At 51.2% G+C, this 18,963-nt stretch overlaps 1 protein-coding gene across 1 annotated transcript; it reads right to left on the bottom strand.

Moving 5' to 3' along the window:
- Nucleotides 1-3,231: 3,231 nt before the first annotated feature.
- On the bottom strand, nt 3,232-17,989 carry LOC104523749 (ADAMTS-like protein 2). Its single transcript, XM_029084613.1, has 17 exons — nt 17,751-17,989; nt 15,508-15,583; nt 14,899-15,001; nt 13,795-13,940; nt 12,940-13,063; nt 11,612-11,692; nt 10,993-11,168; nt 10,293-10,716; nt 9,259-9,679; nt 8,372-8,478; nt 8,056-8,185; nt 7,489-7,702; nt 6,721-6,876; nt 6,159-6,329; nt 4,252-4,428; nt 3,476-3,620; nt 3,232-3,350 (listed from the first exon to the last, which is right to left on the bottom strand). The coding sequence occupies exons 1-17, from the start codon at nt 17,987-17,989 to the stop codon at nt 3,232-3,234; spliced, it is 3,009 nt and encodes a 1,002-aa protein (XP_028940446.1).
- Nucleotides 17,990-18,963: the final 974 nt, after the last annotated feature.

Here is an 18,963-nt window from a genome sequence, read left to right as displayed (position 1 = left end):
CCGTTGCCACTAGCACAGGATGACCCAAGCCGGCGCCCGCTTGAGGGAAGGGGCTTTTCACCTGTCTTTGAGGGGGGGGGTTCGCACAGGGAGGACCCCGTAAGCCCAGCCTGAGACCAGCACAGTCCTCCTGCTGACCTGCCCAGCATGGCTAAGCTTTACGGGCGAGAAGACGAGAGAGACCTCAAAGGGCAACGTTAAACCGGCCACCTCCAAACCCATCATAAGTGTCATTATTATTCTACTTTATCTCCTGACGGGACTTGTCTAACGAGGGCTATGTACAGAACAACCTAATTTAATTACCCCAGGCTCCCCCCAACTCCCTAAGCCCAGAGCAAAGCCTCCGGTGTCCCCACACAGCCCACTCCACCTGAGGGGATGCTCGCCACCTCTGACACGCGGAGCCATGCACAACTGCCCACCAGCTGCCGCCTCCGGCAAATCCCACCGCTGAGCTGGGACCGGCAGCAACGGGAAAGCAAAGATGGAAGATCTGGATGGTCCTGCTCCCCTTGTACTGCGTTAATTGCCACTAGAAGTTAGCTTTTGTGTTCAAGTATCAGATAGGACACCGTCCCCCCCCACCTGCTTTGGTCTTTGCACGTGCTGAAGAAGTTCGTCATGAAATTAGATCACTGCCAGGGGAGGCAAAGTTGCTCGCAAAACCGCTTACCTACACAAACGGGCACAGGCTGATCCTTCCGCGGCCAAAGCTCCCACCTCTTCTACTCTTCACAGGCTTTCTTAGGAGTGATTTTTAACCTGGACTCATAAAAATGGCAAAAATTTTACTTATGGGAATAGTTGCACCTCTAAATGACTCTAGTTTTGGTCACTTTCAGCTTTTGAAGCCCTATCCAGCCCACCCTGACAGCTCTGGACAGCCAGAGGAAGGTTAGCTTCAGGATGGCTTTTCCTTTTGACACCAACAGCAGAGACCATTGGGTCACATCTCCTCCTTTGTGGAGACCAGGACCTCCTGTGAGAGTGTGATGTTCAGGTGACCGGGGTCCCCTCTTTTTTGCTTTTGGAAGAAGAGAGTGCAAGACCCAAACCTGGGTTCACTGGCTGGTAATGACAGCCAGTGACTCTGCCTTTCTGCAAAAAATGAATGTGGGAAAGTTCCTTCATCCTCCATAAATCAAATTAGGTGAAAAATTACTAAAAGGACATCTCCATCATTCATGGGCACTTCCATAGCAACCAGGGCAGGACCGCTTGGCTGAGTGCTTCTCATTCACAGCAGGGAGGAGGGACCCGGCCAGCGCAACGATTCCCGCAGCCGTGCGGATGCTGTTGGAGGGAAGAGCAGAAAATGTTTGGCATGCCTTTGCAATATAGGGTGTGACTGCTCAGAAATGTGGGTGGTGGGGTTTTTTTCACCACCACAATATAGAAATGATTCTGCTGCTCACAGGATTTGGACTTAACCTCCCCGTTCATGCACAGGAAAAGTAGGTTTCAGCATGGAGGTGCACGCTACGTGAGCCTCAGAGGTCTACGTTATCAGGTAAAAGGTAATTTAGCACTTCAGACCTGCTCATGCCTTGGTAACTCTGCTCAAACTACCCGAAAAGGAGCCAGATGAACACCAAATGTGGTGATGGTCCTTGTAACCAAACACCTTGCCCCAGCCCACATTTTACACAGCTTTTTGAGCAAATGTTACACACCATCTCCCCCACCTCTGGCCCAGAAAGACGTTGCATTTCTATTACCCTGAGATTAGCTGCATCTCTTTTAAAGTCTCTTTCCCATCTTCCACATAGTGATAGCAGGTCTTTAAATGTCCTCTCACATTAAGGGCAAGCAGGAGGGAAGATGAAAGTCAGCAGCAGCAAAACTCTGTGGATCCCACTGGCTGACAGCCTGTAGCTCCTACTGCTTCCCATCCAGCCAGTACTCCTCCCTGAAAATATAGTCTGTAACTGGAAAAAATAAATAAATCTTGGCTAACTTGGTAAATCCCATCCTTTCCCACCAGAGCATCTGCTCAGCTGGGTCCTCATCCTGCTGGGAGCCACAGGTTAATGTGTCCCAGCGTGACTGTCCCGGTGGCTCTGCCAGACGGCCCTGCGACATCATGGCCTTGAAGGGCACAGGGCCAGCTTGTGGGCACGATGGCTCCCAGCATCCAACTCTACCTCTTGGCACACAACCAGGCTTCCCACCACACTGGCAGACCTCCAGAGAGTGGGAATAACAGAAGGGGTTTTTGCTTCTGCGGGTCACCCTCCTGGTGAAAAGGAAGGCAACTGCATCATCATCTTCATCACATGCAAATTAAATGTGACTCGTTTCCTGCTAATGAGGTGCCAAGGCTGGTGCAGCAGTTCCAGAGTAGCTGGATGGCCAAGATGAGGGTTATCCTCATGGCCAACACAACACCCTGGGTCTGGCACAGCTACGGAGAAACGGGTGAGTCTGAAAGGGCTGGAAACGTGGGAGATGAAACTGTGGGTTAGAAGGATTTGGGGACGGTGGAGGATTAGGACAGGGTAGGGGCAGGGATCCCAGATTTTTTTCCACTTCAGTTTCCTCCTGTTACTATTCTCTGTCTTTGTTGCTCAGCTATGGGTCCAAATTCAATGTCAGAAATAAATGAGGACTTTGAAATACAAACCAGGAGTGGTTGCTGTTCTTTGGCAGGCAACACAAAATGGGGTTTACCTGACGCTGCCTGGAAGCACCTGTACTGGAGCAAGGATTTTTCCTCCCCATCCTTCCTGCTCCTGCTTTCCTTCCTCTTGTGTCCCTCCTCCTCCTCCCTTGCCTCTGGCCTAGCTATGTGCATCCCAAAACCACAGTTTTACAGTTTAACTCTTTATTGTAACACAGAATTTTTTGGTGTGTTGTAGAAATTGCCCTTGCAGTAGAAGAATCTGCAGGGCAGACCGGAGAGACAGCTGCTGTCATCTGTGCCCTGCTGCGGGCTGGCCTCTGCATCCCTCTGCCTCCAACTAGAGTTCTTGGGAGATGATGACAGCAGGGACAGGCTTTCCTGACTCACTTCTCAGTAGCTTTCTAGGAACTGATGGTTTATCTTGTGTAAAATCCTCTTGGTGGAGAGGGAACAGTGACGACTAAGTCCTAGGAATCCTTCCTCGGTGATCAGGCTGGTCTACAGGGACTGGCTCCACAGGCAAGCCAAGGAGGGTGGCTTCAAGTGGTTAAGTCTGGCTCAAGGGGACTCTTGCCCTTGAACTTGGAAGTACGGCCTGGCAGCAGTCAGGGTGACTTGAGCCGACACGACCGGCAGCAAGCCTTCCTGTAGTACCAGTGAGAGCACAGCTTCACCTTCAGCACCAGCACACAGTTGGCCGTCGCTTTGTCTTCACAGTCATCTTCTGGGGAGCAGAAACATCCAGAGGAGGGGTTAAAAAGGAGACAGGCTTTCCCAGCAGGGAGCTGGAGAGAGCAAAGGGTTCCCAAGGGCTCCCCTCTCTCTCTCTCTCTGCCCTCCCAGACTTACCTGGTGCCTCTGTGGGGCACGGCTGGAGCTGGCAGGTCTGCCTGGCTTCTGGTTTGGAAGTGGGGTCACAGCCCTGAGCCAGTGCATCCCCCTGGTAACACTTCACCTCACGCAGTCGCACACCGGCACCACACGTCTTACTGCACTGTCGGCATCGAGAGAGAGGAAAAGGATCACAAGAGGAAATTTTTTTCTACAGTTCCCAAGTTCTTTCTTCCCGTGAGGCCTCCCGGTCCCTGCTTTGGAGACTGTTCTTGAGGAGGCTGGGGTCAAATCCCACACTGATCTCAAACTTATGCTTCCAGCAACTTTGTTGCTGGAAGAGAACCTCCCTGAGCTGAGGTTGGGGCAGAGCAGGAGAGGAGTTTGCTTCATCTCCCTAATGTAACTCAGAATTGTTTTTGCTTTGAGTGTGGAAGCTGTGATAGAAGAGAAAATGGCTGCTGTGACCAGGCCCAGCTTCCCCTGTCCTCCCATTCCCTAAATGCTCACCAGTTAAAATCAAGGGAATGCAGGGAAAGACAGAACACTGACTCCTCAAAGAGGAGGAGACACTGTATTGCCTCTTGTTTAAGGCAATAATCGACGTGCTTGAAGGGAAGGTGTGCCAGTCCCTCCACCTGCTGCCTGGTCTGCAGAAAAGCAGAGCTCATGGTCCCATGAGCTAACGGAGCCCTTGGCAGAACAGGCTGCTAGAAAGCCTCAGTGCAGGTCATGCTGCACCAACCAGTATTATGAGGCCTCCTCCCCCGCTTCCCCACCACCCCAAGCCCTACCTGAGACCAGGAGGTAGTGAACCACGTTGAACACGGCCTCCTGAAACAGGCAGCTTGTTCCTCAGGTTTCTGAGAGGCTTCACAGCGCTTCTCGGGGTACTCCTTGTACACACCGTTCTCCAGGCCCGCGCACAAGACAAGCCGGGTCTTCATCCCTCGCCCACAGCTGGCATTGCACTGGAAAAGAGCAGGTAACAGCCAGGTAACAAATGATGCTCGTCAGCTGTAGAGCTTCAGGCTGCAGGTAAGGTGGCATCTTGCTCAGAAGCAAGGTCCATAATGCGTGTGCTAACACCCATCTAACAGAGGTAGTGCTGCCAGCTCACGGGAGCTATGGGTGGCTGCAAAGGAGCTCAATTTCTTAGGGAGCAAAGAGAGGAGCTGGTAGTTAGTGTTTAGCCAGCACTGGGGATGCCAGATTCAGCTTGAATGGCCTTGAGAGCAGCTACCACAAGGGACCTGGTGCAGCCAAGACTACAAGAGGCTCTTTCTGTCTTATTTTCTATACCTATGTTCTCAAAAACCATGTAGTGTACTTGTGTAGCAACCTACATCTTGGAGTACTGTCAAGGTCTGCATGGGCCCAAGGGGACCAAACTGGTGCACTGCAGGTGAGTTGCATGGACAAGTACTGCTGAGCCCAGAGCCAGGCAGGCTTAGCTGGGAGGACTCACTCTCTCAGGACACCACCAAGAGAAGCAGGAGGAGGCAAAATCTGATTCTAGCTCTGTTCTGCTCCCTGATGCCCACGGAAGCAGTTGCCAGTTTGAGATTTCACTGCTTTGTGCCCTTCTTCAGGATGGCAGGGGCAGCACAGCTGGCTTGTATCTGCCCTTAGTCATCCTGTGAGCTCAAGCTGATCAGCCCAGAGAACACGGCAAAGGCAAAGAAGCTAACAGAGCAAAAGTGGGGAGCTCAGCTGGTCTTTCAGAGTTCAGGTGAGTTTAATAGCCTGGGCACAGCTGAAGAACTGCACTGCAGCCTTGTGTGTGACCCACACCATGGCCCAGAGCAGGAGAGGGTTATGGGACTGCCATGGGTCTCCAGGTTTAACCAGTTTGTGCTTGTTACCAGTGCTGGAGGGAGACTCAGCTGAATGCATTCAACAGCTATAAAGGGTAGCAAAAGGAGGGAACAAGGGTTTAGCTGTGGTTGGAGGGGAGAGACTTTGGCTCCTTCTCTAGTTCCTTAGAAACCTTCTTTCTTAGTGCTTTGTGAATTTTGCTCAAGACTTTGAAGACAAAGCCCAAACTCTACAGCTGACTTGATATGTTCCTTCTGGGTGTTCTGGGATTTGGATCAACTCATATTGGGAAATTTAAAGCCTCTAGGCCTTGAGCAACAGAAGGGGAGTAAGGAGATTGGCAGAGAATGATTGTTTGGCAGAGTGGGGCACTTGGACCACATTCACTGGACTCCTAAGTACGAGGCAAGTACACAGTCATGGTCAGGATATGAACTGGGCTGTGGTTCAGGTTTACCTCCAGCTACTATTGATCAGAGATGAAGCTGGTTTTGTTGAGGCTTTCTTTTTAGTGGTGGGACCAAAATCTGAGGAGGGCTGAGTCCAAAGAGCTCTGCTGAGGTGTCTGCAACTGCCATCTGGGAGCCAGAGGTGGGAGATGAGGACAGTTTCCTTAGGACACTGCTGCCCTCCAATGGATGTCTCTAGGAAGGCAGTAAATGCCACAAACTTTGGAGTGGCCTACAGGGTATGGCAGGCAACAAGCTGGGATATTCATTATTCCTTCCCTCTTTCTAAAAGGAGCTAGGATAAGGGTACAGCTCCATGGCTGGAGGTCACACCATACAACCTTGCTCCACCAAGGGAGCCAGGCTCCCATCACCTCTTGTGGGATATGAGGTGGAAAGGAGGGCTGAGGACACAGGGCTGGGCTTGACTTTACCTGGTCCCACTCCTGTTCCACCCAGTGTGCAGGGCAGTTCTTGTCTCCACACGGATGGACAGCCAGGGGCTTGGTAGCTGGGTCACACTGTGAGTTGGAGATCACTTTGCCTTCCAGGTTGCGACACGCGATGAAGCGGCTCATGCGTCCCTCACCACATGAACCTGAGCACTTGGAGGAACAAAGGGCATTTAGACACACCAGAAAGCAGGGAGGTGGAGAGGTCAGGGTCAGCGGTGCCAGAAGACCCTAGTCCAGAGCCTAGCCCTGCCACTGGGACTGTGGCACTGGATCCCAAGGGTCTTTAGAGGTACATCTGGTCAGTGGCTTCCATTCTTCAGGTGCTGTGAGCTTCCCAGATTATCAAATGGAGCTCACCTCACAGCTAACCAAAATTCATAGCATGAAAAGGCAAGAATACAGATTATTCTAGTTTCTTTAGCTTACCTTCTGCTAGAAGAAAGCCAAAAGAGAGCCATAGCATGACTGCCCACCTGCTCCCTCCCACCAGCCCTGCAACCCCAGTGTCGAAGGGAAGGAGAAGCAGCCCCTGTGGACTCACCGGTCCCCAGTCCGAAGCGGTCCAGCGGCGGTCGCAGGGGGGGCCTGCACACACCTTCTCACTGCTGGGCTTCTGGGACTCATCACACAGAGGTGCTTCCACCGAGCAACGCACCTCCCGCTTCATCGTTCCCTGCGTGCCACACCGGGCCGAACACTGCAATGGCCATACAGAGTCAGCCCCGGGGCTCAGAACCACAGAACGAGGATGAGGAGGGAAGCAGCTATGCCTCCTCCTGTTTTCTTCCTACTGCACTAGGGGAGAGGGGAAGGGCCCTCTCGGGGACAGAAAAAGGTGGATCCATCTCTGCTGCTAATTTACTTTGGGTCCTAGAGCTCCAATGCTCCAAGACTCTGATGCCTGGACTCCTGTTCCAAGTCACTGGGCCACTGGCCCAGCCCCAAGTAGGCTGTGGAAAGCCAAAGGGATTTGGATTGGGTTTTAGCTGCTCTGTATCTCCATGGTACTGTTTCCCCATTCACCCTTAGTTAGATCCTCTGAAGCGGGAGGCAAAGCCTCTTGCTGGCAGGGCTTTCATTTGGTCAATGTCCTGCTTGAGAGGTGACCTTAGAAAAAAATGTTTTGCAATGGCTTTTGTTCACTGGGCAGCACCAGAAGAAGGGGACAGTGGGTAAAGGCAGTCCTTGTTTCCCTAGGATGCAGTTGGCCAGGGCCTTCCTCAGTGCCCAACATCTGCCAGCCCTTCTTCCAGACCCCAGCCCAGCTCTGGCTGCTTACCTCTGGGAGCAACGCTCCCCTGCTGCCTACCTCAGACCACTCAGAGAGCTCCCACTGGGGCCCACAGGCCTTGTTCTTGCAGGCTTTCCTCTCCATGGGCCTGGCCAGCCCAGCTGACTCACAGAGGTCATCATAAGCAGAGCTGTCAAAGCCTGGAGCCATCATCTTCCAGCAGCGCACAGTGCGGTACTGATAGCCCTCACCACAGGTCCTGGAGCATTCACTCCACCGGCTGGTCTCCCACCTCCACGAGCAGTCCCCAGGAGAGAAAGCACAAAGGAAAACCCAGGTAAGGGGGATAAGGGACATGGGGTGGCTGGAGAGTGCCTGCACACTTGGGACTCCCTCACCCAGTAGCTGCTGCTATGAATCTGCTCATCACTTAGATGTCTGTGTCAAGGAGATGCTGGTCTTGAAAGCCAACTTTGCCCTTAGTAGGAAATTTAGACAGCAAATTCCTTCTCTTTTTGCTTGCAAGGGGATACAAGGGCTTAGCTGTGTAAGTGTATCTTCAGAAATGGCTGTATACTTTGAGCAGAAAATGATCCTTACAAAGATATGTTGTCCCTGCGGACAGCTGATGGCATTTCCACTCACCTAGGCTGACAATCTCTCCCTGTGCAAAATTCATGAGTAGGTTCTGGTCGGGTTAGGGCATCGCAGTAGGTTTCATCCACTTCTACTCCATCGTACCGGACACATATTGCATAGGATGTGCTGATACCTGCTGGGCAATCAAGACCCTCTCTTGTTCAGGTTCCATCAGATCCAAAAGTCTCTACCCACCATAATTAAATTACTGGAGTGCTCACTGCATCTGAAACTTTACTTGCCATTTTAAAAATTACCAGTATTCTCTCCATCAACAGACAAAAAGGATCTTAAATGATCAGTCCCTTGAAGCCAAACCTACCTGAAGTGCATGTGGAGCTGCAGGGGGCATAAGCTGAGACTTTCCACCGGTACATGTCAGCCAAGCTAATGTCGTCATGGCCCACAGGGCTCACATCAAACTCATTGCTGTAGAAAAAGGAGGCAGTATGAGTTAAAAATGAAAAACTGCTGCAAATATAAAATACAGTGAATTTCCTTCTGCTGCCTTTGAAGACGGGAAGAAACCTAGTGTTTCTGCTCTCCATTTCCCCCACCTTGGGTAAGAGCGACCAGTGATGAACAGAGTGTAAAGCCTTGATGCACCTCTTGAATTCAACTAGCGGGGATGTCAAAAGCTGTGGATGAACCCCCTCTGAGAGGAGGCATCGTTCACAGTGAGACTTGTCTGTACTATGGTCTGGAACATGTGGGTGCCCTCAGTCTCAGTTCACCCTATCACCCCCAGAGGTATGACATTAGGTTGGAAAGGGAGCTCAAGCAAAGTCCCTCTTATCATAGAATGTGGTGGGAGAGTTCACAAGTGGCTTGCCAGAAATGTTTAAAAGTTGGCCCTCATTTTCCTGCCAAATGTATATTGAAGTTACAGAGGACGTGTGTGCCCAGAAGAATGAGACAGAAGGGGCATGATGTGCTGGTAAACGTGTGCATGCAATGTGCTATAGACTCCTGGCCTTCTTTACAATCACATTAGTGTTCAGAACCCATTTAAATGGATCCCTTAGAAGTAGGGGGGGCAGGCATCAGTCTTCGGAGGACACACCATTGGTCAAGCATCTATAACAGCTGCACAGATAGACATTGGAGAATGGGGACATCAAGGACAGCAGTGAGACTACCAGAGAATTGGCTTGACCCTCCCTCCCCAGATAACCGTGTTTCTGTTGTGCCCAGGAAATCAAGTGCCACCTTTCAGTGCCAGGGGCTTGCAGAGGCTCTGCCTGCCTGATGTCCATGGTTGGGCTGGCACCTGGTAGAGGGCTCTCCACAGATGCCATCATGCTGTAGTTGCCTGCTTCCCCCTGACTCCCAGCAAATGCCTCCACTTTCAAGTCCTCCAGTGAGTTCTTATGGGCTGGTGCTTTGTGGAGGCCCTGTGGCCACCGGGTAGCTGTCTCAGTCCACAGTCCTGCTGTGGAGTTCCTTGGGGCCAGCCTGGCTGCCAAGTGCTGCAGCTCCCTACAGAAAGCAGTGTTGAGTGGGTCTCGGTGACACAGTCGTCTGAAGAAACGAAGCCTGGAAGATGCTATGCGGCTGTGCTCAGAAAGCTCTGATCTCCTCATGCTGTAGGGTACAGCTGTGCTGATGGAAATCTGATTGAACCTGAGAGCTGGAAGAAAAATACAGGGATGCTTTAACTAGATTGGATGGTTTGTACTTCAGCATGTGGTATTTAACAAGCTGAAAAACATTCAGTATTTGGCCTCAAAAACCATAAATTGCCACCAGGGTGCACCAAAAGGCCTTAATCACCCTAACCAATCTCAGACACACTCTCTGCTCATTGCTCAGGAGCTCCCTTTAAGCTCAGGCTGGGGCCTTCATTCTTGGCCTGAGCAATGTTGCAGGTGTACTTTGCTCCTGAACTGTGGTTTGGCTTTCCCAGACTGACCTCAGATCTGACTTGTCACCCTGCTTTCACCTGATGATCACTGGACTGTTGCTAGGACCTGTTGTTGTCACTGCCTGGCTTGCCAAGCTCAGGCGCTGTGGGATTGCCCTGCCTGAGAGGGCACTGCCTGATCTGTATTGTGGCCACCTTCTCCCAGCTCCCCTTATGGAGCTACTGGCCCTTCCTGCTCCCTGACAATCTCCACCCTGCTATTAATCATCTTTCCCTCCTGTCTGCCCTGATGGTAAAGCCAGCTTGGAATTCAAGAACAATGTGGGATGTCTGCCTTCAATGAACAAAATGAGAGAGAAGGAAAAACAAAGCAACCAACCTAACTCTGTTTCTCCACCAATTGCTGCTGCTTCCTCCTCCTCTTCCTCTCCTGTGTTTGCATGGTAGACTCGTCTTATCTGGAAGTCGTACTTCTCCTTCTCTTCACCTTGTTCCCAGCCCCAGTCCCGAGCCTGACTGGTGGAGTTGGTTTGGAAGAAGTGTGGGTGGCTGAAGCCTAAATCTTCATGCCCTTCTCTTAGAGGAAGCTGCTGACTGGTGTCATCTGGAGACAGGGAGAGCCATGTGGCATTGAAGTCCTGGGCAGCTCTGGAGTTGGCTGGAATGGGATGGTTCTGGCTGGTCTCTGGTAGGTGATGATAGAGAGGTCTGTCTACAGCAGGGGCTGCAGTTCGGAGAGGTGGTGTCCGTGGTACAGTGTAGTCATAAGTTATGTGTGGCATTTTCCCATTGAAGTTATAGTACTGGAGGCAACCAGGAAAGAAAACAAAACCCTTTTTAAAGACAATATTATATTTCCCAGAGACCTCTTCTCACCACATCCATTTTGTGATGGATATTATGAGAAGGCAGCATCCTCATAAACCTGAGGAAACCTCCCAAGACAGCATCTGGCTTCCTCAGCCACCTACACACTCAAGTTTGGCTTGGGAACCAGGTTAATATTCCCTTTGTCTGAAGGAGGTCCAGAATTTTGGGACATGCAAGACAGGAAAGCTTAAAACTAGCTCCTTACATACCATGGCATTCAGAGACTGGTTAGTGGGCCCATGAGCTATGATATACTCCAGCCCATCCGAGTTCAGGCTTGAGGGCCGCCGGTACTTGAAGATCGTGCCAGCTACCCTGAAATTCTGGGGGTTGTCAATGGCAGAGTTGCCGTTGAAGAAGAAATGCCCAGATTCATCTGCAAGTGCTTCAGAGAGAGAGAGAAAAGGGATTAAATATGATGATCTGTGCAGAACACTGGGGCTGCACTGGCACTGAGGACAGCAAACAGCCCATGAACAAGAAAAGCCCACTAGAAGAAGAACTGCAGGCTGTCCAGTGTTCATCTTCCACATCAGGTCAGACCAGCAGTGTTCAATTTCTGCTGCTTTCACTTCCCTCTCCAACAAGAACACAAATGTCTTCCCAACAGGGACTGCCTACACTGAGCTTGGTTCTAAATGTCTCTCCTGCCACTGGCTGCTGGAGATGTGTCGGCCTTGGTTTATGGAGAGATGAAGCACCCCTGTGCTACCCTGGACGACATGCTCACAGACAGGTCTCTCGCAGCACAGTTGGCAGCACACCTGTTGGCCCACCTCCCAGGCAGCTGAACTGGGATCTTCACATCCATCTGGTTCCTCTGCTTACCTAGGATGTTCTCTGTTTTCCTGCGCTCAATGATGAGGATGTCTGTGGCACCAGCAGGTATGTTGGTGATGAACACATAACCTGAGGAAGAGAACAGTGGGTGAGGAAACCCCAAGGATAGAATAAAAAGGTCTGGGTAGGAAAAGCAGCCTGTGGGACAAGTGTGCATGTAGGAGGGCAGTGCTGCTCTTCAGGGGCAGGACACTAAGGACATAAATGCATGTTCCACCAGTCTGTGAGCTCTGAGCCCAGCTCCCCTCTGGGACCATTACAGGTCTCTAAGGCTCAGTCTGAGCGCTGCTGGGTTTGGAATCAGGAAGGAACTGCACAAGTATCACAGTCTGGTTGTAGGTGTGTGAATGAATGTGATCTCACGCTCTTTCTGGCAAGAGCACAGAAAAAGCTCACTAGTGATCAGGGCTGATGCTGAACAGAGGATGAAGATCATAGGTCCCCTCAGCTCCTGACTCAACAGAACTTGTCTCAGTAGTAGCATAAAAAACGACCTTTAAAGGGAGAGGAAATAAGAAGGCTCTTAAAGTTGTGGGATTTGGCAGCTTGTCCTTCCTGCTAGAAATGCAGGTCTTGTCCATTCGGTAAGATTTTAGGAGGACTGGAACAGGAGGCCAAAACTATCTGTTCTGCTAGAGGGGTTAGTACCATTACCCGGTTCTGGAAAGGGGCCTGAGTGCTTTTCTAGTCTGATGTCTGTAGAGAGTGAGGTAGACTAGTGAAACAATAACAGTGTGAAGTGATGTTCTAGAACATCCTCAAACCACAGCTAACTAATTACTAATGAGCATACCACAGTCTACTCCTTCTGTGGGTGGAGGAATGGGCCATGAGGTTGCAAGGGATGAATCTCAGCCCAATTTCAGAGGGACTGTCCCTCAGCTGTGCCAGCCATAGGACTGGGGAAAGCAGGAGACTAAATGCAGGCTGAAACAAATGCTGTAACCCTCATCATAGGAGCTTAAGTTTCAAAAGAACACATAGCATGCATAAAAGAAGATATATTGATCTCTTCACATTATCTGAAGTGGGCAAGACGCCAAAATCAATAGGAACAAATAGATCTCCAGCTGCTTCCTATTGTAAAGAGGTGAAGGGAAACCTTACCAGCCTAATATACAGCACATCAAATCAATCTCCTCTGATGATTAAGTGAAAAGGACAAAAGACAGGCATTTAAGCAGGGGTGGTACTCTTCAGCTCTTTCCATCAAGCAACTGGGAAACTCCTACCCGCCTTCAAGCCAGTCACCCTTCATGCCAGCTGGTGGTAAGAAGTAGCAGGTGAAGTCTCTGGACTGTGGTAGCAGGGAGTACCTATCTGTGAGATTGCCTTTCGGAAGCTGCCCGAGACACGGTGGCAAGTGCTGCCGTCCCCTCCACACACCCTGCATCTGTCCATCGTCCGGGGTGAGTACAGGCTCCCATCGCACCCAACTGGCTGCAAAGAATCAAACAAGAGAGGGTTTCCTGGGGCCACTTTATCTTCACAGGTCAAGGTCTTTTCAAGGAAATGCTACAATTCTTGGGGCAAACTCTTTCGGTGAGGTTCGCAGAGGGGATGTAGGTTAGCTTGGAATGGAGTAATGAATGAATCCAACAGCAGCAGAAATTCACCTGAGGAACTTGTGACCACCTACACTGTGTGCCTGAACCTGGGGCAGGGACTGGTGTGGGTAGGTGAACAGAGTAAGTCTGGGGTAAGCTGCTGCTGTTCCTTCTGTCTCTGCATTTAGGCCAAGTCATGCTTACTGACACAGTGATGTACCACACCACCCTCCAGGAGATGCTGCATCAAAGGCAGCTCGAGGCTGTAAGGTACCTCTCTGTGAGCTCTGTACAACCACCCTTCATCTTTGTCATTTGAGGGGAAAATCAAATGTAAGATTTTATTTTTTTATATACTGGATGACTACGAAAACAAACTTGCAATTCTAGTCCTCTCTGTGCTGGGAGGAAAGTGCTGTCACTCGGTGGAAACATGTGGCTGTACCTTTTGTGTCAACCTCTCTGCTCTGCTCTAGCCCACAGGCATTCAACAGTGAATGTAATTACTCCACACCAAACCTCAGTTTCAGTTCCCTGCTGGGACCCCTGGCCTTGTGATGACCAGGAGTTCCAGCCATGCACTTACACTCCCAATTTCTGTACTCCTTCCTCCCAGAGCCTCACCTCACACTTCCCATTGATGCAGACCCCTTGATAGGTCCTGTCCTTGCAGGAGGTGCCATCCTGTGCTCGGGCCATCAGCTGCCTCTCTCCACTCCGGGTGGTGCATTGGAGGTCGCATGGCTTGTTGGAGATACTGGTGTAGTCATCTGAAGGGACAGAGGCAGAAAGTCACCAGGCAGATCAAGCTGCTCAGAGGTGGGCAGTGAGAAAGGGGACTTTCCTCTTATCCATACTGATGGTTTGGTGTCACCTTGGATGTTCTTGCTGTGTGAGATGAGACCCCAAAGCTACAGATTTTCTAGTAGTAAATGGGTCATGGTATGAGGCTGCAGCTGGGGACCATGTCCAGCAGAAATGCTTCTTGCTGGCAAACCTTCTTCCTTGCCATACCCTCTCCCCTTTGCAGCACCATCCCCTGTGCCAGACACAGCAATCTGTATCAGCAGATCCCAGGCCACACAAGAGCAAGCAAGACCCATAAGAGGGGTACTGACTGTGTGGGGCCTTGGCCAGCTATGCTACATCTAGCTGAGTAACTGAAGCTAGAGGTGCAGATGTTCTAAGTCCCCTTGGCAGCTAATGGAAAGAGAAAAGCACGTGGGTCCAGAAAGAGAGTAGTATCTTAGGTGAGCTTAATCTAGGCTTCAAGGGCCATCTAGGAACCCACATGAAGCAATTTGTCTCGCTTGTGCAGGAAATGGATGGGCATCCTGTTTAGAACAACCCACCACCAGCCCAGTGGGAAGCATGCTGGGTGACAGAAGCAGCCAAAATGGTAGAAGGCACAAAGTGTGAACACCCACTCTGCCAAGATGACTGCTGGTTGGCCAAGACAACTCAGAGAATCCTGTGTCCTGTCTGCCCACTGATGTAGGATCCAAAACAGGAGCAGTGTGGTGAGAGAGGAGGCCTGGCTGAGTGGAGCAGTTCTGTGAAGAGACAGGGAACGATTTCTCCAAAGCAGGGAGCATAGGGAAGCACTTCCAGACCAGCCAGGAGCATCCACCCCCTTGTTCCCTGGGACCTTCCCCTTCTCCTGTGTCTGAGAAGATCCTGTGGGTGTTTTCTCACCCTGATCTTTTGTGTGAAGCTGTGAAAACCCACCTGGATAGAGAGGCATCCAGTGGTAGTAGCGCTTTCCAAAGGCTTTGGCATTGAAACTGGAGCACTGCTGCTGTTTGAAGCTTGCTGTGTTGGCTGGGCAGGGCTACGGAGGGAATAAATGTGATCAAAAGCTCCCTATGTCACAGCCATGGCTGTGACAGCTGCTTGTCCCTGCTGCACCCTTAGAGGATGAAAATGCCCTGTCCACCCTGGAAAAAATCAGTGGTGGACTCTGAAGTGCTGTGACACAGGCAGAAAGGCCAGGCCTGCATTGCCAAGCACCCCTCACAGCTGTATTTAACAGGCCTGCAAAAATTACTTCCAGCAAAGGGAAAAGCATAGTGGAAAAACTTGGTCCCTTCCCCCACCCCACAACAAATATGTTTTTGTATCCTTTTCCCCACCTCTGAATCCCAGTGAGTGGAGCACATCTCCCACATCTTAAAAGACACACCATCAACTGCCCCAGGAGTGCATTGTACCCCTTGGCCACATTCCTCCAACAGACCAGTTGCACCCTGAGTGCTGGTGCTCTTGCAGCTCTAAGGGTTGCCCCCTGACTCCTGCATCCCCCAGTGAGCACCAGTCAGTACTGGAAGTGGTTCTCACCTGCTGCTGGCACAGTTGGTAGTGCTTGGCTTGACCAACACACATGGTGCTGTTTGTTCCCTGGGGCATCTGGAGCCTGCAAAGCAGTAAGAAAATGAGCTGGAGGTCTGTGAAGCACTAAGATATTGAGGATAACAGAGAAGTCAGGCCTGACTTCATGGGGAGAAGCAAGGCAGGCATTTTATCAGAGCAAAGCTTTCTGGATCTAGACTAGCCAACATCTCATCTGAAACACATTTTCAGTGCTTTTAGGTTCACTGTGATTTTAGGCTACTCTTGTTTTGGGGTAGGTTGAGCAGATGGTGAGCAACTGCAGCATGACCACCACTGTGTCCCTTCACCTCTGAGCTCAAAAAGGGTTGCTGTGACAAAAGGATAACAGACCCTGATGGTCCATCACTCCCGTGGAAGAGTACAGGATTTGCAGTGACCAGGAGAGCTGGTTTCAGGATCCACTGTGCAGTAGGCAGAGAGATGGCACCTCTCACTGGGACTGGCCACTTTAGGAGATCAGCCGGAAAGGTTTGGTACAGATGACAGACCAAAACCACAGGAATTTCTCAACACTTGATGCTTCAGCTCTGGCCAGCAGGAGTTATCAAGGGCATACTGGGGTCCTTGACTGACATAAAGGTGAAAAAATTCTTGAAAGCTAGGAAGATGCACGGAGAATGGCTGAGACCATAGATTAAGGCAATGTGGTCTGTGTAAAGGTCAGCAGCAGACAATGTGTTAACAGGGCTGGGAATTTAGGATGCACTGGGTAATGAAGAACCCCGTAGGCATATTCAGCTGTCCCTCCAGAGCAAGGCTTTGCATGATGTAGGCTTTCTAAATTTGCACAAAAAGGCTTGAACACAGCCATCCCTTTCAGATGAAGCAGAGGATGCCTGCAGATTAAGGCAGAGATTGTTTTTATGAGCATACCTGGCTCACACTTAAGCTGTTCTCCTTAAAGCTGCAGAAACCTTTTGACTGGGTTTTACATTGGGCTCTTTTTTTAAATTCAGATTTGATCCCTGGAGTAAAAGACCACAGCAAAGCCCTCCCTTCCCCACCTGTGGAGTCAAGGATAGAGCAGATGCCAAATGGAGAGAAAAATCTCTCTTCTGGCAGCAGGCAAAGGGCAGAAGGGCTGCTCTGGCTGTGGGGTCGTGGGACAGCCTCAGGCTCCCTCCCACCCTTTGTTTCCCACCACTGATGGCCACGGGATGCTGGGGAGGAGGAGCAGCAGCAGAGATGTTGGCAAGCCTGGTTAGCATGGAGGCCATGTCCAGGCAGAGGTACTGTAGCACATTGAGACCCTCACCATGCTGCCAGCCAGCCTACATAAAATAAGTTTTCTGCTGCAGGCAGGAGAGCAGGTTGGGGGCCCTAGCTTGAGCTTCCTCCACTCAGGAGTGCATTGAAAGAGGCTGAGCATGGGGTGGGCTTGCTGTGCTCTCATTAACATCTCAGGAGCCTGGAGTAGCAGGTTAGTGAGGTGCTGGAGGAGGAGGAGGGCTTGGTGGCAAGGTGACCCAGAGGGGACAGCAGAAGTTCAGGCAGCTGAGGCTCCCCAGCTCTCCCCACTCCCAAAAACCCAGTCCAACTGATACCAGGACTGTAGCAGCTGGAGGGTACAAGCAGAGATGCTGTCAGGTGACAGCCAGATAAACAGCAGAGGGGGAAAAAAACCAACAACTTGCAAGCTCTGCAGGGAATAAAGAGGGGAAATTGCTGAGACATGGCTGAGCCAGCTCCTGCCAGGAGTAAATCAAGTCCCCATAAGGTGTCTGGGAATACGCACCCACATCCTCAGCACAGGAACTGGCTACAAATCAGGGTCAGGTTGGTCAGAGCAGCTACGGTAAGCAAGGGTTTGTGAAGGAAAGGGGAAGAGGAATACAACCAGCCTTCTCCAGCCCACCAGCCCATCATCTTCAAGTCTCCCACAAACCCCGAGAGGGGACCAACCCCTTGCTCCCCATCAGACGAACCAGGCTGAGTGGGTGATGTGTTCAGGGGGCCTGTCACCTGCCCCACTGCGGCGTTCCTGTCCCTCACCAGCCCTCCCCATCTCTGCCTGCTCACCGCCTACCCCACAGGAAACAGCCACCTTCCTTCCCAAGAGGTGACCCAAGAGGGAACAGCGACCCTGCAAACCCAGGAGAGGTTCAGCCCCGAAACGCAGGTCAGGGGCATCACATTTCCCCTCTGCTGCTCAAGTCCTGGCCAAGGGCTCAGGCTGGGACAGGACTCACCTCTGTCGCAAGCAGTGCCTCTCCTGGGACATCACGCCTCCCCCGCAGGACCGGGAGCAGGTAGACCAGGAGCTCCACTCTCCCCACCACTTGGTGACTTCTTCATCCCATGGGCCAGTTCCATCTGCTGCCTCACTACTGTCCTGACAGAAACAGAGCATGGTTAGCTGGAGAACCTGGCTCCTCACCACCACAGGCAGAGAAGGGTGTTCCAAAGGCAGCTCCCTCAGGGAGCACATCACCTGGACAGCTTCTAAATGGGCAGCACTGGGATAACCATGGCAGGATCAGGACCCTATGGGGCCACACCAGGCTCACACGTCTCAAAATTGAAATCTTGCTCCCAAACCAAGTTATCCACGGGAAGGAGAATGCCTCTGGGATCTCATAACATGATGTAGAGAAGGGCTGTCCAGCTGGAGATGTGTGATAGTAACCCCAGCTGCAGGCTGACCCCACAGCATCGCTCCCAGCCCGGGTCTGATAGAAGAGCAGATCACAGCTCAGCTGCCTGCCTGGCTCTGACGTGCGCTCAGGGGCGAAGGGGCAGAGCTGCGGTGAAGCTGGGGGTACACGTCTGTCACTGGAGCTGCATTTCAACTAATAAACTTCTCTTTGTGACTCAATCAGCTCTGATCCAAGCTCCTCACCCTTCAACCCTCAAAAAAAAGTCATTTTCAGAGTGCTTCAGAACCAGAGCCTCCTGCAAGTACTGCTGTCCCCTCTCCCCATGCACCCCACTATGCTCAGAGGAGGATTGCTGCCTCTCCCAGCATGCCTGGCTGGGGCTGAGCCTTTAAATTGGGCCCACCTGAGCTCTTTCAGCCCTAACGTGGTCATTGCAGCAGGCTGCTGTTGGATGTGCCTCCACAATTTCCAGCAGGTAAGGGATTCTGTGTTTTAGCTGTTTGGGTTTTGGTTGTTTGTTGTTTTGTTTTTTTTTCCTTGCAGTATTTTCCTGTTTAGTGTCTGATGGTCTAAAAACTCTCAGGAACTTTGGCAAACTAGCCTGTCCAGGAACTACTGAAATACAGCTGTGAGTAGTGTTAAATGCAGCAAGTTTAACACAGGACAGTGACTGGAAAGGGTTTATCCAGGTGAAAATGCTGACAGTGTTTCAGTATTTGTAGAAGAAAAGGGATAATGTATGTGTGTGTGTGTGTGAGTCTATTAAAGTAAGGGCTCAGGGAAGTTGTATCAGTGCTACTATTAG

This window comes from Antrostomus carolinensis, unplaced genomic scaffold (assembly GCF_000700745.2).
Source record: "Antrostomus carolinensis isolate BGI_N321 unplaced genomic scaffold, ASM70074v2 scaffold25374, whole genome shotgun sequence".
Lineage (NCBI taxonomy): Eukaryota > Metazoa > Chordata > Aves > Caprimulgiformes > Caprimulgidae > Antrostomus > Antrostomus carolinensis.
This window is presented reverse-complemented; position numbering and strand designations above follow the sequence as displayed.

Bases quoted from the DNA above. Each gene is read 5' to 3' on its own strand.
- LOC104523749 (XM_029084613.1), bottom strand. From the start codon at position 17,989: ATGTGCTCCCTGAGGGAGCTGCCTTTGGAACACCCTTCTCTGCCTGTG. The intron at 11,693-12,939 runs GTACTCCCTGCT...TCTCTTCCTCAG, and splicing joins AAAGGCAATCTCACAGATAG to GTTATGTGTTCATCACCAAC. The intron at 10,717-10,992 runs GTATGTAAGGAG...GGTTGCCTCCAG, and splicing joins ACCAGTCTCTGAATGCCATG to TACTATAACTTCAATGGGAA.